The following is a 21,681-nucleotide window of genomic DNA, read 5'->3' as shown; positions in this document are numbered from 1 at the left end:
GGAGGACGAGGAGAATCCCAGTTCATCACCCAACAACCTGACCGACCGAAGGAAGGAGAAGAAGACTTCAATAGTTCTCTAGGTCCCATCTCCCTAGTAGGAACATAAAAGTATAAATTTCTTTAGTTTCTCTTCACTACAAGCAAAATTTAAATTTAAATTAATTTTAAAGATAAAAAATAATTAGTTACTAAGTAAATTAGATATTATTTTAAAGATTAAAAAAGTTATTGATATTTAAATTAGTTTCTATTATTGATAAATATGTTTGAAATTAGTATCTAATTAACTACCAATGTTTTAACTACCAACTTTAGAGTCTAAATAATTGGTAGTTAAAACCTTGGTAGCTAATTAGATACCAATTTTAAAAATAATTATCAATAATAGAAATTATTTTAGATATCAATAACTCTATATGTGTGTGCGTGTGTGTGTGCATGAGTGTGTGTGTGCGCGTGTGCGTGCGCGTGCGTGTTATTACCTAAAAATAATACTACTTTTGAAGTCGAAAATGTTCATCATGATTTAATGTAGGTTTTAAATCAGGGTAAGTTTTATAATTAAGATATATAACTTGCCTTTTAAACTTATTTTAAGTTTGGTTTAAATCTATTTTACTCTTTTAACATTTTTAATAATTTGATCAATCTTTTTAAAATTTATTTTATAGTAGGAGTTTTTAAATATGTTAATAAATAATCTACTACATAAAATATCATACCAAATCTTTATGCCATGTAATATGGGTATCTATTTTTTTTTTTATAAAAATTTTTATGTTAGGCATCACTGTGCAACTTGACATCTCAGCTAGGCTGACACATCAAGTAACAAAATCATCTATCATCACATCAAAAAAGTATTATTATTAAAAAAAAGAAAAAAAGAAAAAAAGAAAGAAAATAAAAAAAATATGGGGGGACTAGACCAAAACCCATATATTAACAAAACCGATACATATGTAGGGTTTAGGGTTTGTACCTATTCATAAAGAATTATAAGAACATACTAGATGGAAGCCTATTATACCAATGAAATGATTCTCCATGAATAAATCCTAAATTAGCCAACTTATCAGCACACACATTCCCTTCACGAAAAATATGAGTAACCCTAAACCTGATTTTCCCACAGTAATTAAGACAAGTAAACGCAGCACAAACCAAGGCAGAATCACATTCAAGCCAGACATTAGTAAGCCCCATCTTTTGAGCTTCCTCCATAGCATGTATAACTCGATAAAACTCAATAACCATAATAGTTTGAACTTCAAGAAACACATATAAAGCACCAATAAACTCCCTCATACTCCCATGGAAAATACCTCCACAAGTAGCAAGACCAGAATACCCCCTAGCAGCCCCATTAGTGTTAATTTTAACCCAACCTAGTGAAGGAAACTCTCATCTAACAAGAAGAGGACGAAGAACTTTACCACTACGAGTATTAATACCAAAAAACTTAATCACATTGAAATTCAACATGTCATTCTTCATTGAAGCTTTAGACGAATTTCCCACTAGACAAATTAAATCTTTAACTACCAAAATAGCCCTAGAAACCTCAATCTTATCCTGAAATCTAGCATAATTCCTCATACGCGATATCATCCAAACAGAAAAATTTATCGCAGCAAGCTTAATCAGTTTAACGAAAGGACTACCATCACTCTTAATAAAAGAAAGAAGATCATCCTTATTAGAGAAATGAGAAGTAAGAAAAATCTGCCGAACCCAGCTTGAAATATGCAAAGCATTAGAACATTCAAAAAATAAATGCTGAATAGATTCCTCATGCTTTTCACAAAGCGTACACAGAACATATATTGAAACCTTTATTCTGAATATGTTGATATGTAGGAAGCCGCCCATGAAAAAATTTCCAGAGTACTAGAGTTTTGGAAGGCCAAATAGATGAAGATCAAATGAATTTACCCCAACCACAGGAAACTCCTGGTTCTAAGAAAAAAGTCCTAGCCGATTTAAGAGTGAAACGACCAGACTCATCTAGAATCCAATTAGGAATATCTTGTTCCTCCCTAACAATGATATGATTAAAAAGATGAGGCATGTGCTGTAAAGATAAGTGAATATTCCAATCACAACCTGTCCAAAACTGAGAGACTGTATCCAGAATGCTAACACCATCAGATAACCTTGCAATATTTGCTAAAGAAGTAGTAGAACACCATTTATCATTCTAGAAATTAATAAATGAACCTGTACCAACAGTCCAAGAAGTATAATCAAGTATAGAAGAATAAACCTGCTTAATTTTAGGCCAAAGAGATGAGGATCTATAAACCATTCTAAACTCGCATTTTGATTTAAGAACCCTGACTTTCAAGAGAAAAGACCAAGGTCTGTTGCTATAAGCAAAGTTCCAAGCAAGCTTAAGAAGATATGCATTACTTTCATGATGAAAATTAATAATCTCCAAACCTCCATTCTTAAGAGGAGAACAAATCGTATCCCAATTCACGGTGACTATGCCTTTTTTCAGAATATCACCAGTCCAAATAAAATTTTGACACCACTACTCAACTTGGTTAAGAAGTGAAATAGGCCATTTATACATATTAAAGCTAGAAATTCAGTAATCACCGTATTGACCAACTAAATCCGACCCATCTTGCTAAGAGATTTACCTTTCAAAGATGCTAGCTTCAATTTGACTTTATCAGCCAAAGGTTGAAGAAATCGACACTTTGGAACACCAACAAAGATAGACAGTCCTAAATAATTGAAAGGCAAAAAACCATGACTATAAGAAAAAATACGTTGAATTTTGGTGACAAATCTTGCAGAATTATCCATGGTGAAAAAACTACTTTTAAAGTTATTAACATATTGACCAAAAAAATCACCATATATTTTAAGAAAAATACTCAAATTTCTAAGAGACTTAATATCCCCCTTACAGAAAACAAATATGTCATTAGCATACAAAATATGAGAGGGAGTGAGATAACCTTGTGGACTAGCCATATGTAAAATTTTCTTATCATTCACAAGCTTAGAGATACCTCTACTAAGAACTTCCTCTGCAAGACAGAAAAGTAAAGGAGACAAAGGATCACCTTGTATGACACCTCTACTGCAAGGAAAACCCCCCACCAAACTGCCATTTATTCTGATAGAAAGCATAGCTGAACGAAGAATTGTACTAATCCAACCGACAAACGAGGGGTGAAAACCAAAAAGCGTGTCAAAACTAATATTAAGAACTTCCAACTCATAATGTCAAAGGCTTTATGAATATCAACTTTGTAAGCCACATTACCTCCTCTAACCTTTTTAGAAAGCATGTTAATAATTTCAGAAGCAATACCAATGCAATCCTGAATCTGTCTACCATGCACAAACCCATATTGATTAGGAGAAATGATTCTTGCAGCCACAAGTGCAAGCCTATCCACCAGTATCTTGGAAATAATCTTAAATTTTAAATTAGCAACAACAATTGACCTGTAATCTTTAATGGTGTCAGAACCCTGAATCTTAGAAATAAGAGATACCACATTATTGTTCATTTGAGGGAGAATCCAGTTTTGTTTAAAAAACTTTTGAACAACATTGCAAACATTTGTCCCAATAATGTCCCAACAAGAATGATAGAAAACACCACCAAACCCATCAGGACCAGGAGCACTATTACCATTAAGATTAAAAATAACTTTCTTGGTTTCCACAAAATCAGGACATTTAATCAACATCATATTCTCCTTAGAGGAAACTAGCTCAGGAATATAAGAACCAATAAAATCCTCTATATTACTTGTATCCGAAACATTAGAAATAGACTTAGTATAAAGATTTGTATAAAAGTCCAAAATATAACCCTTAATGAGTTTAGGATCCTCAGTAACCTCATTATCAATCCGTAGACGATGAATCCCACTAGAGTTATTTCTCCTTTTGACCACAACATGGAAAAAAGCCGTATTTCGATCTTCATCTTTGAACCATAACATCTTAGCTCTTTCTTTCCAAAACAAATATTGACAGTGAAGAGCATGATCAAGCTCCTCCTTAGCAATCTTTTCTTGACAAAGAAGCCCATCAATACCAGACAAACTAACAGTCTATAAGTTTTGTTGAATACCAAGGAATAAACCTTGCTTAAGAAGAACTGCATTGTGAACATTACCAAAAGAATTTTTTATTCCAGTATCGAAGTTCAATTTTCAACCTTTTAAACTTATTTTGCAAAATAAACATAGGACAACCAACAACCTTATTAGCCCAAGAGTCATGAATAAGCTTCAGACATGAAGTTTCCTAAAGTTACATAGAAAAGAAACGAAAATTGCTAACCTTCCTCAAAGAATTACTAGCAAGACTAGCAAGAATAAGGGAGTGATCAAAACAATTTTTAACCAGAACCTGATAAGTACAAGAATCCAATTCATCCAGGCACACTCCATCACATAAAGCCCTATCCAGTCCTCTATAAATTCAATGCAACCCCCTCCTTCCATTACACCAAGTATAACAAGATTCGTAAAAGGAATACAACAAAGATCATTAGTATTAATCCAATCAAGGAATCCATTACAAGAAACTTGATTAGGAGCCACCCCCTTTACAGTCATCCCGAGAGCACAACATTAAAATCTCCCATGATACACCAAGGCCCTGTGAAGGAATTAAGATCCCTCCACAAAAACTGTCTAACCAAGTATGTGTTAGCACCATAAACACTTGCAAAGCTAGAAACATTTATCATGCAGAAGACAAGTTACAAAAATAAATTGATCATTGACCAAGAAATATTGGACAAGATTAGGAATCGACAAACACCAAAGCTTAGCAACTTTATTAATAATAGGAGACATAGCCACTAAATGCATATTATCAGATTTGAAAAGACGTCGAAAGCATCAGTGTACAACATCTTGGTTCAGCAAGAAAAACCAGGAGGGGTTTATGCAGTTTAAGTAAACTAATCAACATCTCCACAGTTTTGTGGTTTCCCAGTCCTCCAACATTCCAAAAAATGAAGAGACCTTCATTGTGACGTTGTAGAGAGAACCGCCTTAGCAATTTTTTTGGATTTATCAGTCTCCTTAGGTGGTCTCCTTGGTTTTCTTTTAGTGCAAACTATTTCCTCCCCAGTATCACTGGCATCCTCCTCCATCTCGTTGGGATCAACCCAAAATTTTGAAACAACATTTGTAGTTTCCAAACTATCAAGAGCGGAAAAGTTGTTTTACAGGACCAACGATAGTGGTTTAACATCCCCAAGAGATTTAGCCTTCTGAGGGGAGGTATGAGGCGACGAAAATGGTACAATCACAATAGTAGAGACCTCCACATGATGACCATTAATTGGAGTATTAGTTGGTGCTTAGAATCTGCAAGTGATTTAGCCTTCCGAGGAGAGGTAGGACGCTACAGAGATGGTACAACCACAAGAGCAGAGTCCTCCACATGATGATCATCAATAGGAGTCATAACTTAATGTGACTCTGAGTCCTTGACTTGCATAACAACAGGTGAATTCCTTAACATCCTCGGTTTTGAGAAATCCGAAGTGAGAGTGGCAACCCTTGCGTCTGAGGCATCCTCGAGAGGAGGCATATCTGCAAAATCATCTTCCACTCCACCTGTTTTATCAAAAGCAAGGTGACCCAAAAGTGACCATGTGTTAGCCCCGCCAGGAGTATCAATGTTCAATTTATCAGTGGGGCCTTCCATGAGCTTCAACTGCAGATCTTTCTTCTGATAGTCTTTACATTGTTTAGGAACCACGGTCCTCCCCTGTTCCTGTTCATAAAGTTTTCTTCTGAGAAGGCTTATGTTGAGGCCTAGGAACATGACCCTAATCATGAATCACTCGGCACTGAGCAAGCTCATGCCCTTACAATGAGAGCAAAATGGAGGGAGCCATTCATATTCCACATCAGCTACAAAAGCAAAGTCTGGACGTTTAACCAAGAGGTGATAGGGAAAAGGGGACAACAAATCAATTTTCACTAGCACTCTAGCAAACATACCCCTATTCTTTCTCATAGTATGCTTATCCAAAGACAAAGGAGTACCAAGACCTTTGATGATGGAAAATATCGCCCTTGGTCTCCAATACTCAAAAGGCAATTTGTAGATTCTAATTCAGGCCTGAGTTTTGGTACTCTTCATGGTAGTTAGAACAAAGTCTTTTGTCCAGGCAAACAATCTCAAGAAACCAGGAGATAACTTCGAGGAACCCATCCCGAGGGTCCATCGCATGTCTTTTAAAGATGAGAACTCAAACTTATAGAAACCCTTCCCAAGAGGAATTGCTTTCCACGATTCAAGAGCCTTCCACACTGGCTGCAACTTTTGAGTTAAATCCAGGTGTGTGAGAGGTTTATCCCCCTTAGATAGAATAATCTGACCATGAAGATGGATCTTGCAATCCTTAAGACCAATCAAGTAATCTGTCTCATCAATCCGGACAACAATCTTGTCTCCTTTAATATAAGGAGTAGGTAGCTGGAACAAAGGAATGTCACATGTATTTCCCATAGCCAGAGTAAAAGTCTTCCTTTGTCCTAGCATAACAAACACTTTCTTATTAGGGAACACTTCTCAATCCATCAAACAAGCCCATGGGAAGAGGAAACACATAGAGCCCTCCGTCATTTTCAAAGGCTAACAAGTTGTCGACTAGCCCACGCCAGCCGCCACCGTCCCACTGGCCGCACCACCTAAAAATATTGACTTTACCACAAATGTTGATAAAAATCGTGACTTTACCACAAATTTCGATAAAAATAGTGATTTTACCACAAATTTCGATAAAATTCGTGACTTTACCACAAATTAGAACTTACTACATGAAAAAGGTGACAACTTTGATTGTGTGCAATAGAATTTCCAAGAAGAAATTTAAGGAAAGAATACGCCTTTGATGTAGACGAAGAGAGCCGCTGTGTCACCAGTAACGTCTCGACAGATTGCCGCGCCGCCACCGACCAACATACACACGGTCCACCACCAAGTTGAAGAATAAACGACCACCCACACAAATCCTAATTATACCAAAACCCTTCGAAGAGAGAATATAGAGCAAAAATCTTATCTAAAAAATTTAACAAATGAATAATTATCATTGACTACTGTATAATGTCTAAAGACTATACTTTAAAACCTAGCACATTGTTATTTACTTAAATAAACTCGCCTAGAGTAATAAATAAGTTTTCTAAAAAAATACTTTAATATAAATAATTTCAATTAATGTAGATTAGACCATACATAATTTAAAAGTGAAATTGACCTATTTTTATAGATAAATAACATATGATGTTCTATAAACGGCGAATTATATAAATTCTGAAACTGAAACCTAAACGAATTAAAAAAATTGATGTTGATTAAGTTTTTTCAATGAAAACAATTAATTAAAATTAAAAATTGTTTAAATTTAATAAGCCGGTCTCTTTCACAATGCACAAAATATATTATTATTATTATTATTACTATTAAATTTTACTATAATATTTTACAAATTGATAAGTTATTGATGAAGATCGATTGGAAATTCTCCTAATTTTTCTTTATGCAAGAGAATTGAATAAGTAAGTGAAATTAATATATATATATATATATATTCATAAATTTAATTGAAAAGACATTCAACAAATATTTAAAATAAATAATATTTATATTTAATGTATTATTTTTAAATATTAAATTCTAGAATTGTATTTTGATTAGATTATGTCCAATTTGTATATTTTAGATAAATAGGTTAAGAAGTGATTAGCAAAAGTGACATGGATGATTAAGAATCCATTTCTTGATGGTCCCTTTTTTCATGTACCTCATTTATTAGTTGCGCCAATTTCTCCCTAAATGTAGAGATAAGGTATCTCCCAACCTACTACAATAGTTGTTATAAAATCAAGTCACTTTTACTAGCTAAACTGGAGTTTAGCAAATATATTTCAATTTTTTAATGCTTCTTGATGCACTTTTCTCGTGTTTTTGGCCCATCCTTTTAGGAATATGTTTTCACTGATTAGCGCTGTTCACCTAAATTCAACCTAATAGTTGCACATTTTTGTCTGTTTTCAAGAAAGTTATTGGTAATACACAACTTTTTTGTCTCTATGCACAAAACCTACGCTGAAAAAGCTATTTCTTTTACTAAAAATGCTTTTGCAAGTCAATTCTTATAAACACTTTATTGGAGAATCATTATCTTCTTTATTCATTTAACCAACGTGCTTTTGTAGCATCATTCAATAAAATCGATTATTTTTTTTGAGAAAAGTAAAAAAAATGTCTTCAACTGAGTCTTATGCTTGTAAAAGTTAAGTTTGATGACGGTTTTGAAAATAAAAATAAAAATTTAACATGAATATATAAAATCTAACATGAATATTAAGTTATATTCATATAAGTCAAAATTTAGCACCTAGTTTTATACAAGTAAAAGTTAGGAATGTATATTGGGACCTTGACCGTGACTCATATCATCTTGTATTCCTTTCTAGATTGTTTCACATTAATGCCAAAATATGAAACCCTAAACCACTTATTGAATTGTTATAGAAGATCAAGCTACAAATCATTTCCAATTTTTTGATTGAAGAAAAAATAGTTGTGTTATAGTTATTTCTTCTTCAATTATAATTTATTATCATATATATTTATTATTAAAAACATGTCTTTCATTGATTATAAAGTGGTTGAGGTTTTAAGATATAATTTTCTAAAAATGTAAATAATTGTCTATAGAAAACATTGACATGGCCTTGGAGGTAGGTTCCAAATTGGACAATAGCCGGATAGAAATGAAGTTATTCAAACTAAACGCGTTGAAAAATATAGCACGACCCCAACACCAATTAAATGTCATTATCAAATACAAGAGGATCTCCTCAATATCTACTTCAATACCAAGTTCAAATATTCATGTTCAAAAATACCTTTTTTCTCTCACAAACCATTCACCCAAACCTCAGCCATGAAGCTGAATCCCTTCTGCATAGTTTTACCACCAAATTCTGGTGAAATGGTGGTGCCACTCGAAAAGGGTGTCCAACAAGAACCCTTTCAAACACCAAAGAAACAAGTTGAGGCCAAACAGCCTCACAGGGCATGTGGGGGGCAAGTTCTTGCTTCTCTTGGCTATTTTTTGGGCAAGTTGTATGACTCAGGGTGGTGGAGAATTTGCCAGAAAGGAGAGCACAAAGAGAAGCACAACTCTGGTGTGTTGTTTCATGATATGGACGGTGTGCAAGTTTCTGTCAACATTGGCAGGGACAACCCCAGAATTTTCAGCTATGCAGAGCTGTTCATAGGGTCCAATGCTTTCAGTGAAGACCAAGTTTTAGGGAGTGGAGGGTTTGGCAAAGTGTACAAGGCTGTTTTGCCCAGTGATGGAACCGTGGTTGCTGTGAAGTGCTGTTTGGCAGGGAAAGGCAAGCAGTTTGAGAAAAGTTTTGCAGCAGAGTTAACAGCTGTAGCTGATCTTCGCCACAAGAATCTTGTGAGGCTGAGGGGTTGGTGTGTCAATGAAGATCAGTTGCATCTTGTTTATGACTACATGCCAAACCGAAGCCTTGACCGTGTACTATTTCGCAGGCATGAGAACTTGAAGGCTAAGCCTCTTCAATGGGGACAAAGAGGGAAGATTGTGAAGGGTTTGGCAGCTGCATTGTACTATCTCCATGAGCAATTAGAGACTCAAATCATTCATAGGGATGTTAAGAGCAGCAATGTGATGCTTGATTCCCATTACAATGCTCGGTTGGGTGACTTTGGCATGGCAAGGTGGCTAGAGCATGAGCTTGAGTATGAGTATAAGTATGACAACAGGAAAACAACATCAATCAGAAATGACCATTTCAGATTGGGAGAGACATCAAGAATTGGGGGCACAATTGGGTATCTTCCTCCTGAAAGCTTGCAGAAACCAAGCAATACTACCTCCAAATCTGATGTCTTCAGTTTTGGGATTGTTGTACTAGAGGTGGCGTCTGGAAGGAGAGCAATCGATCTTACGCAGCCAGATGAACAAATGATTTTGCTTGATTGGATTAGAAGGCTTTCTGATGAAGGGAAGCTTCTGGAAGCAGCTGATACAAGGCTACCAGATGGATCCTTCATGCTTTCAGAGATGCATCATTTCATTCACACAGGCCTCCTCTGCACACTCCATGACCCACAATCGAGGCCAAACATGAAATGGGTTGTGGAAGCTCTTTCTGACATTTCTTTTAAACTACCAGCACTCCCTTCTTTTCTCTCCCACCCTTTATATATCTCTTTGTCTTCCCCATCTGATACTAGTCATAGTCCAAGCAGCACAAGTGGCACTAGCTCTACCACAGATAATGCAAGCATAATCACCACCAATACCTCATCAAACTATGTAACAGCCGCAGGTGAAACTGTGTATGTAACCGCTGAGTACAAAAACAGTGAAATCATCTCTTCTAAGAGCATGAACCACCACCGACCATTTCCTGTGATAGAAACTCCAAGAGAAATATCATACAAGGAGATTGTTTCTGCTACAGATAACTTCTCCGATTCAAGAAGGGTGGCTGAGCTAGACTTTGGAACTGCGTACCATGGCATCCTTGATGACCAATGCCATGTTTTAGTGAAACGCCTTGGGATGAAGACATGTCCCGCACTGCGTGATAGATTCTCCAACGAACTCCGAAATCTGGGACGGCTTCGCCATAGGAATTTGGTTCAACTTCGTGGATGGTGCACTGAGCAAGGAGAGATGCTTGTAATTTATGATTACTCGGCAAGTAGAATTCTCAGCCAACTGCTTATGCATCATAACAATGGAAGTAGAAGTGGGGCTTCTTTCCTCCAATGGCATCACAGGTACAACATAGTGAAGGCACTGGCCTCTGCAGTACTCTATCTACATGAGGAATGGGATGAACAAGTGATCCACAGAAACATTACCTCTTCAGCTGTCATTCTTGAACAAGATATGAATCCAAGACTCAGCTCTTTTGCTCTAGCAGAATTTTTGTCAAGGAATGAGCATGGTCATCATGTAGTTGCTGACACTAGAAAATCGGTTCGTGGGATTTTCGGCTACATGTCTCCAGAATACGTGGAATCAGGTGAAGCTACCACTGAAGCTGATGTTTATAGTTTTGGTGTAGTGGTGCTTGAAGTTATCAGTGGACAGATGGCAGTAGATTTTAGGCAACCAGAGGTGCTTTTGGTGAAGAAGGTTCATGAATTTGAGACGAGAAAAAGACCATTGAAGGAATTAGCTGACATTAGACTCAATGGAGAATACAATGACCAAGAATTGATGAGATTAGTGGGGTTAGGAATTGCTTGCACCCGTTTCAACCCGCAGTTAAGACCAAGCATGAGACAAATAGTAAGCATTCTTGATGGCAATGACAAATTACTTGTCCATAATAACAAGGAGAGCAGGGAAGAATGGAGACAAAGAAATTACTGTTCTTTGTCAATGATTAAGAGAATCCAAGCTCTAGGAATACAGTAAGAATATGTAGGACATTGAAGTTACCTAATGGGAACTGAATTTTTTTGTAAAGTAGAGAAACCTCTATCTTGTTTTTTGTCTCCATGTTTTATCTATTTTGTCTACTTATTCTACACTAGGTTGTATTGTATATAAAACAAGCTTAATGTATCGGTGTATTTTTATGCTGAAGCACGGTAAAAACATGTGTTTTCTATTCATACTTCAATTTTCTAGTTTTCAATTCCACAAGCAAAGTGTATAAATTTCCCCAACACAGTATTAAGAAAATGGAGACAAGTCAAGCTCACACACATTTAGCACAATCTAACTTCAAACTCTTCTTTCTGCAGTATAACTTCTTTTCTTGCATCTATTCATCTGCATCAATGCCAACCCAATTAATGAAACCAAATAGGAACTCCCTGAACGTGACCTGACCATTCTTGTCCCAGTCCATTTCTTCTGCAAGGAAGCAAAATCAGAGAGGGAAATCAGAAAGGTAACATAGAAATGAGAATGGAGAAATGAAAGATCTAAAACAGATCATGCTATAGAATTGAAGTAAATAATACGAAATCTGTGTTTAGAGATGCGGGCCGGGGATCTTTCACGAGGATTAGTCTCATTCAGTGTCCTGACCATGTCCTTTTTGTTAAGCTTCCCATCACCATTTTTATCAAAAAACACAAAGGTCTCAACTATGGCATTAAAAATTTCTCCAACCCGTTCTAACCCTGCTTTAGATGACTGAGAGAAAAATATAATCACGATGAAGTCATTGCATAGTTTAAGCAGATATAACAATTTCAAGATCAACAAAAGCATAAAATTAAGATTCCAGTGAGTACATTATTAGAGGATGAAGGTTCTTCTAGTAGATGGATGAGGCATAGAAGAACTATAAACTCATTGAACTGTATGCCCTTGCTTCCATCAATATCACAGTACTCAAAAAGATTCTCAATCTCCTTTTCTTTAAGATGAAGATCTAGATGTTCTAAGAACTTCTTTAGTTCATTGGGTTCTATAGACCCGTTAGAATCCTCATCTGTGAAAGATACAACATAAAACACGTTACTTTTCTGCCAAAAATTAAGAGCTGTAGCTTATTAAAAACAGCATGTTGGGGCTGTTATTGAAACTTACCATACTGTTCAAACATTCCTCTTAGTGTTTTCAGCTTCTCCTTGAACATAGGGAACATCATAACTATACTATCAACTGATTTCAATTTGCTTTCTCCAAATTTATGTCTTCTCATTTCAACTATTTTCCTTTCAATTTTATCATCCAAGCTCATACTCTTGCTTGACTTACCAATACATGACAGTATTACTCCCATTTTATTGGCAAAGACTTCTGAAGAAAGCAAAATGTAAGAGTAACAATCCTTGGAATGAGGTACAAGGAAACAAAAAAAAGAATTAATCAGGTGTTAATTTTCACGAATCTAACAATAGTGTCTTTTATATCTTTAACTTGATAAATATCAGAAGTAAAAAAAATGTGGGGGGAGGGGGATAAACGAATTACTTTTACTTTTTTCTTAAAACTATCATCAGTATGCATATACAAGGTACACGAAAAATTCTCAATTCTTGCAATTTTTCAAATCATTTTGTCAGATAATGTTTTAGTAAAGTAGAAATTCCAAATGTTATCCAATGCCTAACACAAGATATGAAATAGATTAAACAAGAGAAACGAATAAGACAAGCAAAAGAAACCTACCCGCCAATTTCCTGGTTCTTGGCTTATGACAAGCAAATAAAATAGTTTTGGGACAACCAAAGGTTCAGAAGGAAGCAATTTCTAAATAAGCAAAATTTTGAAGAATAGAGAAGCAGCTAGAAATTTATAGGGAAAGAAAAAGATGAAAGCAGAAAAAGAGAAGTTTAGTGGATTCCAAAAGGGGAGATGGCATCTTTGCTTTGAGTGTTAGGCTCTTTCCAAGTATCCAAGCTCCAAAGGGATAGTTAAGGAATATGTTCCATTGACTTACTGAAGATTGTGCTTATTCACTATTTGTTTGATGGTGTTTCCCATAAACAAAACCCAAAAGAAAAAGGACAATTTTTCAGGTTGAATGGAGAGTTAGCCCTACACACATTCACTTTGTATCATTCAACTTATGGTGTTGTTACCTGACGTTCTTTGGGGCCAAAAGCACACAAATGCAGAAGACAGATTTTTTTTTATTACGAAAATAGGTAAAGTTGTGAGGCAGAAACCCAACTTTGAAAAAATAGTTGCAAAGATGTCATCCATGTATAACATAATTTTTATAGAAAAAAATTCTAAAAAGTTTAGATGTATAACACGATTTAGTATAAATTTCATATAGTTGAAGTTGTCTATGAGTATAAATTTCATATAGTTGAACTTATCTTCTGTCTTTTTTAATATTTTGGGAAAAAGTTGCACCATTTCTTCATTAGTCCAGAATACGACCAGGTAGCCGCTGTTGTTCCTGATTTCTCTTTGTACCAAAGATAGCATATTTTACCATTCTCTTGACTAGTGAATATCTCTTTGTACCAAAGATAGCATATTTTACCATTCTCTTGACTAGTGAATAAACAGTGTCCAACATTTTGCACATTTCTATGTTGACACTCATTGTAGATAATGGAATGTTCTTTGATGAGAAGGTTTCAGCCAAAAGGGTAAAATATGAGTTAATTTGTTTAACATTCCTACTTATAAATATGCATCAATAGCATCTAAAAACCATGGCACTACTGGACAAATCACAAACAGCAGTAGGTACACATTATCACGCCATTGGGTTAAATGTCATCTAAACTACATAGAATTATCTCAGTTTTGTTCAGTCTTAATATAAAATTTTAACACAGCTAAACTAATTTGTGTTTTTCGATATATTAGTTTTTGTTATTATAAAATTATAAAATATTTTTTAAAAAGAAAATTATAAATATTTTTTATAAAATTTATTATTAAACATGTTTTAATAAAATATTAAATATATTACATAATTTTATAAAAAAAAGTAATGTACCCGTGATTAACTACATTAAAGAACAAATTGACAGTAAATGACAAGTAAGGAAACATCTTATAAATCAAGGTAACTTTCCTGTAAATTCAGACCACATCCCGCCAAATCTGGGTGACACCCTAAGAAATAAGCTAACAGTGATTTATTGAAGATATGTGTTAGATATGACCCATGAATCAAATAACACATTACCAAACATTATAAATAAGCCTTTTACAAAGGAGTAAGGTACGCTTTTATCAGTTTTATATCATATACCCTCAATACAGAGTACTTACTTGATAGTTGGAGAACCTTCTGTAGGTTTACTTCCAACCGAGCACTAAGGAGCTGAGGAATTGAAGGGTTGGAGTCTAAAGGAGTAGAAGAGTTTAAAGAACTGGAGTACAAGGGAGCACGATCAAAGACGCAACTACTGGAGTACGACCAACATCAACAACAATTGTTACGGTAAATCTCAGGTACTATCTAGGCCCGCTTTGTCTATACAAGTACAATTGAAGTTCACCGTGGGGTCGAGATAGAGTCAAAGCAAGCAACAATGGTGATACAAACTGACAGATAACTAAGGACACAACAAGCACTTCCCAAAAGGGTCAGTCATCTCAAGATACAAAGCCAGGCCCCACCAAGCCTCGAGAAAGAATCATCAAAAGAAGAAGAAGCTATAAACCCGAATATCAGAAGTTCTTCCTTTTGGTCTTCTTAAGAAATAGAATATGTTTGTAAATAATTTGGGCTCACTTTAGGGGTCCAAATAGCAAAGATAGGCTAGAATAAGGTGCCTTTAGCATAATAGGGGGTGTAGTTATAATTTTAGCTTATTCCTAGCCCTTTAGGAAGACAATTTGACCTAGTTTCTAAAAAAACAAGCCTAGGGTACGAGTTTGACTTAGTCAGACCATAAGACTGCCCATTTTTCTCTTTTCTCATCCTACCCCTCTTGCTTGTTTTCCAAGGCTCCTTCACCTATAAATAAGAGGCCTACCTATTGTATTTGACAAGTTGAATTTGAATGAAGTAAAGAAACTCTGCACAAATTGTGTGAACTCTTAGTGAAGCTTATGTCCTCTTAGGTTTGAGGTCTTATCTTGAGTGATTGGAAAGCCTCAAGTGGCAGCCAACACACTCATCTTGGAGCACATCACCCTCCAAGTGGCGTGACATTTCTCACCCACCATCATAAGTTTTCTCATTCCATTTTCCTTCCATTTCTCCATTCCATTTTATGTGTTTGTCTCTTAGTTTCTCTTCTTTGTTGCTCTTGGGTATCACTCATAATCATGAGTATGGTGCATCAATTGGGAGGCCATGACCACCATTGATGTTTGCCTTTGCCCATTTCAATTCCGTAATTGCATCTCATCCTCACCCTATCTTGTTTTTTTATATTTGCCTCTGTGAAGTGAACATTCACACTTACTTAACCACTTGGTTAAGTTCGTGTCTAATGGGAATCTTCCTTAGGTCCTCACCTCTAATTGTTAAAATCTCAACCTTAAGTAAAAGTGTCACCATAAATGAAAACATCTAAAAATCAACTCACATCAAATGGTTTCAACAAGATAGATGACAAACGGTAGGATGCTAGAGGCAAACTAAATCGCTATGTTCTAGGCTCTACAAAAAGAGAAGGAAGAAATGCACCAAAAGAACAAAAAGAAGGTCACCCTTCGTCGAAAAAACGAAGAGGAGATGCAAATCCTTAAGGAGAAAAATGAACAAATGAAGTTGCAGCTGGCCGAGCCCATACTCGTAGCCAGGTGTGGATAGCGTAGACAAACTCCTCCTCAGAGGAGTGAACACACAAAATCAGGAGAGAACAACTACAACTCGAACTTAGACTTATCAGTCTTTTAGACCACATATAGAATGCACGACCATCATAAAACACGAGCCAAAAGGACACCCTTTTACTGATGAAATCATGGAAGCATAACTCCCTCTTAATTGGAAGAAAATGGTTATCGATCGGTACGACGGTACCATAGATTCAGACAAGCACATCGACGTATACAAAATGCAGATGAGCCTCTACACATAAGAAAAATTGGTGTGGTGTCGTGTATTTCCCACCTCATTAAAGGGAGGAATGCTCAGTTGGTTGACAAGACTTCCATCTGACTCAATGGACAACTTCAAAACATTATTATCTAACTTCGGCACTCATTTTGCAACAAGCCGACCATTCTTAGATTCATAACACTTATCTGTTAGAATGTATGGCTTTAAACTAGAGGGGGATGAATGGTTTAAAGGGGGTTTTCACAAACTTTTTAAGATAGAATGAAATTCTTTGCAAGAAACCAGATTTAGGAATTCAGTTTGCCAAGAAAAAAGCTCAAAACAGTAAAACACCAGAAAAACAATCGGTTGTTTATACATGTAAAAATAACAACAACTGAAATTAAAGAGTTTAAGGAAGAGAGAGATGCACAAACAGTTTATACTGGTTCACTCTTAAATCAAGAGCTACATCCAGTTTCCCAGAAACCACTGGGGAATCCACTAGGTAATCAAATCCAGATTACATACACACACCACCAAAGAAGTGACCTTGATCCCCTCAAGAAACACACTTCCTTTGGCTCAACACACACACACACACACCAAGAATGTTGATCTTGACAACCTCAAGAGCACACAACCCTTCTTGGATTTACAACACCAGAATGTACACAAATTATAGAATGAATTACACTGTTACAGAATCAACTGAAATCAATACAGAGTAATCCTATTCCACTTCTCTCTTGAATAACCAAAGCTCAAAGTGAAAGCTCATTGAAAAACTCAAATATGTTTTTCTTTCTTGTTGTTTGTTATAAAACATTAACAAACTATTTATAGTATACAAATCTTGGTCAAAGCATTTAAAGCAGGAGCGTATTCAGTTATGAAATCAATTAAAGCTCATTTAACTAACAAAACTGTTTTTGTTAGGATTCCAAACAAACAATCGGTTGAAATAGCGAATCAATTGGTTGTTTTGGTTTGACAACAAGTCAACCATCCAAACAGTTTTCAAACTTTTTCAAAAACACCTAAGTATAAAACAATCGGTTGTTTCGACAAAACAACAGGTAGTTTTTCACTTAGTTTGAAAAACACTTTAAACTTGAAAGATTTGAAAACACTTAAGCTTTAGATTCAACAAAGAGTGGATTACAAATATAATCTACCCCAGATCCTATGCTAAAGCACATCAGCAACTTCAGCCTTCCATCAAATGCTTAGGATTTGGATTCTTCAAAGCTTGAACACACTTGATTCAACATTATCAACATATGATAGGAGAAAGGCAAATCACTCGAAGCATTAATGGAGAGGTTAAAAAAATTATCTATGAACATCAGGAACCTCAACCCAGATGTGGCCATGCATCATTTGGTTACTGCACTTCGATCAGGTTTGTTTGCTGATAGTCTATGTAAAAAAACTAGCAAAAAACTTAGACGAACGAAGGCAACATGCGACTAATATCATGCAACTAGAAGGATTGTGTGATTATCGCAATAATGTCTGAGTAGACCATGGTGGAGATAAAGGAAAAGATAGGGATAGAGGTGGCGGACATGCGCTCGGAAGATCCAACAGATACAAAGAAAATTGAGGTCCTCAGTTTCACACTTATACCCTTTTGAATGCTGATAGGGGGAAAATTATGGATGAGGCACTGAATTCCGATCTCATCCCAAAACTAAAAAAGCTACAAAGCCCAAAGGAGGTTGATATGTCCAGGCAATGCCAATACCATTGTTGTTGATCAAGAGTGATCAAGTGCTTTGAAGAATTCAAATCCAAAGTGTTTGATGAAAGGCTGGTGTTGCTGCTGTGTTTGGGAGGGATCTAGGTAAAATAGAATGTGATCCTCTCCTTTGTTGAATCTAAAACTGATGTGATTTAAAACCTTTTTTTGAAATCAAGTGTTTTTCCAACTAAGTGAAAAACAACTTGTTGTTTAGTCGAATCAACCAGTTGTTTTACTCTTAGGAGTTTTTGAAAAGGTTGAAAACTTTTTTAATTTGGTTGACTTAACTATCAAACCAAACAATCAGTTGAAACCGATTGTTTCTTTGAAAATCCTAACAGAATTCAGTTTTGAATGATTGAATGTGCTTTAAATGTTTTTCAATTGAATACGCTCTGTATCGACCAGGTCATCGGGTGTGATGACGTGTCTAGCACGTGACTATGTGGGGCGTGCTCAGCGAAACACGTGGGCAAGAGAAAGATGGATGGTTCAGAGGTGAGCATAGTTGCCGGTTCAGGGAACTGGCGTAGTAAACATGGTCGGTTGTCGCCGGGTTTATCTTTCATCGACGTGTTTGGCAATGGGAGATCATGTGGTCTGACGCCGCCGCGAGGAGCACATCGCCGGATTTCCCAGTAAACTCAGTTGAAGCTACTGAAGGCTCAGAAGAGTAAGTTCAAGCGTATAATTTCGGTAAGGTGATTGTTGCGCCATCATAGGGCGTGAAGGGCGTGTGGGTTGAAGGGAACATCTTGCCTTTCAGCGACAAGATTCCCATAATGGACATTCGTTGATGGCAAGGTTTCCTCAGCCAGAACATGCATGGCGTGACGATAAGGAGGGTGCCATTAGCGACAAGCGATATCACAGGGATGGTGCACTTTGCTGCACCCGATACTCGCCTTGTCGGGTGGTGTTCTAGAGCATGTCGCGTGCTAGCTTACTCCTTGAGTAGAGGACTTAGCCACGCGACTAGTTACTACACAGAAACGACGCTCAAGTTGCCTCAACCTAGATGATGACACGTGTAGGGTTGGATGCTACCTGTTATTCCAACCCAGATGATGACACGTGTAAGGTTGGATGTAATTGAGAAATGACGCTCAAGCTATCCTAGCTCAGATGATGACACGTGTAGGGCTGGGCGCTACCTGCTATCCCAGCCCAGATGGCGACACGTGCAGGGCTGGATGCGAGCCACGCGTCCAAAAACATAACGGCCTAGAGAGAGAAGAAACCTAGCTATAAAGGTAAACTTAACAGAATTTGCAGAGGTACGTTTTCATTACGGCTCATTTTGCTAGGGTTGTGTGCCTTTAGTATGGTTCTACAGAGCATATTTTCTCTGAGTTTTGGGTGTTCTTGTTACTGACTTGAGCGTCGGAGCGCCACCGGCCGCAGAGGCGCCACCTTGTGTTTTCAGGTTCTCAGAGAGATTTTCTGCGGTGCGAACTTGAGAGCCACGTGGAGTCAAGCTGGTGAGGAGGTTCGGGACGAGGCAACGCTCTTACGCTAGGTCAACCAGCAGGATCACGCTCCTTCATTAATTGCTTTGACCAATCTTTGGAAAATATAAATGGTTTGTTTATGTTTTCAAACAAGCAAGAGAAATAAATTTGAGTTTTTCAGGTGTGACAAAGTTGATTATAAGATTTGAACTTTCACATCAAGCTTTGGGTTTTCAAAGAGAGTGGATTAGGATTGCAATTGTATTGATTTCAGTTTGTACTGTGAACAAGTGTAATCCCTTCTAAACCTACTGTATTTATGGTGTTGTGTTGCCAAGGAGTGTTGTGTGTTCTTGAGGTGGTCAAGATCAATACTCTTGGTGTGTTTTGCCAAAAGGAGTGTGTTTCTTGAAGGGTTCAAGGTCACTACTTAGGTGGTTTGTGTGTTGTAATCTGGTTTGATTGCTTAGTGGATTACCTAGTGGTTTTTTGGGGACTGGATGTAGCTCTTGGCTTAAGAGTGAACCAGTATAAACTGTTGGTGTATCTCTTTCTTACTCTGAACTCATTTAATTACTGTTTTAAGCTTTGTTGATATAAACAACCGATTGTTTCGAAGAAAAAACCGATTGTTTTTATGTTGCTTTGTTGTTTCATTGCTTAAATTCTTGGCAAACTTGATTCCTGTTTTGGATTCACACAAAGAATTTTTTTAAATCTGAAAAAGTTTTCAAAAACCCTTCTTATACAATTTGCCCCCATCTCGTTTAAGACCATATATTCTAACAATTGGCATCACGAGTTTGGTACTTGAAAAATATTCAAGTTTTATCCTAAAATCTTTTTTCTATGGCTGAAAAACTACCTTTTGGGGAGGGTGCCTCAATTAACAGGCCACCTTTGTTTTGTTGTTTAAAGTATCAGTTTTTGGAAAGTTAGAATGAAAATCTTTGTTGAATCTCTTGATAAAGGAATTTGGGATGCAATTGAAAATGACCCTTTTATTCCTAAATTTGAAAAGGATGGATCTTCTATTGAAAAACCATGGTCCCAATGGACTGATGCTGAAAATAAAAAGGCCAAGTTTGATTGCATTGCCAAGAATATCATAACCTCTGCTTTGAATTCAGATGAATTTTTCAGGATCTGACAATGTGCATCTGCTAAGGAATGTGGGATACTCTAGAGGTCACCAATGAAGGAACAAATGATGTGAAGAGAGCAAGGAAACATACTCTAATACAAGAGTATGAGATGTTTAGAATGCTCAAGGGAGAATCAATTGCTGAAGTACAAAAGAGATTCACTCACATCATCAACCATCTAATGAGTATTGGAAAAGCCTTTGACAAAGAGGAGTTAAACATCAAGATTCTCAAGTGTCTTGATAGATCTTGGCAACCTAAAGTCACGACTATCTCTGAATCAAAGGACTTGACATCTTTAACTACAGCCTCCTTGTTTGGAAAGCTTAGAGAACATGAGTTGGAGATGAATAGACTCAATGTTCAAGAAAGTGAAGATAAACATGTAAGGAACATTGCTTTGAAAGCTGCCAAGCATAAGAATAAGCAAGACTCAAGTGATGAAAATGAGGAAGAAAATCTTAGCTTGCTGTCCAAAAAGTTTAGCAAATTCTTGAAGAGAAACCACCACAAAGAATATAACAAAGAAAGGTATGCTTAAAAAGAAAACTAGTGATTTTAATTCTAACAATTATACTTGCTTTGGTTGTGGAGAACAAGGGCATATAAAAGCTGATTGCCCAAATAAAAAAGGCAAGGAAAAGAATTTAAGCAATAAGGAAAAGAAAGGGAAATCAAAAAGAGCCTATATTGCTTGGGATGAAAATGAAGTCTCTTCATCAAGCTCCTCATCAAGTGAAGATGAAAAAGCCAATTTGTGTTTAATGGCAGAAGGAGATGATGATTCAAGCAGCTCAAGCAGTGTTAGTTCTTGTGCTTCCTTAAATGTTGAAAACTATAGTC

At 36.3% G+C, this 21,681-nt stretch overlaps 2 protein-coding genes across 3 annotated transcripts; one reads left to right on the top strand and one right to left on the bottom strand.

Annotated features, from left to right (window-relative positions):
- Positions 1–8,756: 8,756 nt before the first annotated feature.
- On the bottom strand, positions 8,757–13,602 carry LOC137825651 (Calcium-binding EF-hand family protein). 2 transcript variants are annotated; one of them, XM_068631376.2, is made up of 5 exons: positions 13,201–13,571; positions 12,616–12,859; positions 12,318–12,517; positions 12,042–12,216; positions 8,757–11,931 (listed from the first exon to the last, which is right to left on the bottom strand). In XM_068631376.2, exons 2-5 carry the CDS (start codon positions 12,809–12,811, stop codon positions 11,840–11,842), a joined length of 663 nt encoding a protein of 220 aa, XP_068487477.2. In that variant the 5' UTR covers positions 12,812–12,859; positions 13,201–13,571; the 3' UTR covers positions 8,757–11,839. The 2 variants fall into 2 exon arrangements, with proteins under 2 accessions (XP_068487477.2, XP_068487476.2); XM_068631375.2 differs by having other exon boundaries at positions 11,646–11,931; positions 12,616–12,828; positions 13,201–13,602.
- Positions 8,962–11,691, top strand: AP4.3A (protein kinase family protein). Its single transcript, XM_068631374.2, has one exon. It carries the CDS (start codon positions 8,962–8,964, stop codon positions 11,485–11,487), a length of 2,526 nt encoding a protein of 841 aa, XP_068487475.2. The 3' UTR covers positions 11,488–11,691.
- Positions 13,603–21,681: the final 8,079 nt, after the last annotated feature.

Source organism: Phaseolus vulgaris, chromosome 8 (genome assembly GCF_051622355.1).
Source record: "Phaseolus vulgaris cultivar YP4 chromosome 8, ASM5162235v1, whole genome shotgun sequence".
NCBI lineage: Eukaryota > Viridiplantae > Streptophyta > Magnoliopsida > Fabales > Fabaceae > Phaseolus > Phaseolus vulgaris.
Note: the sequence above shows the minus strand (reverse complement) of the source record. Positions and strands in the feature narration are given on the sequence as shown.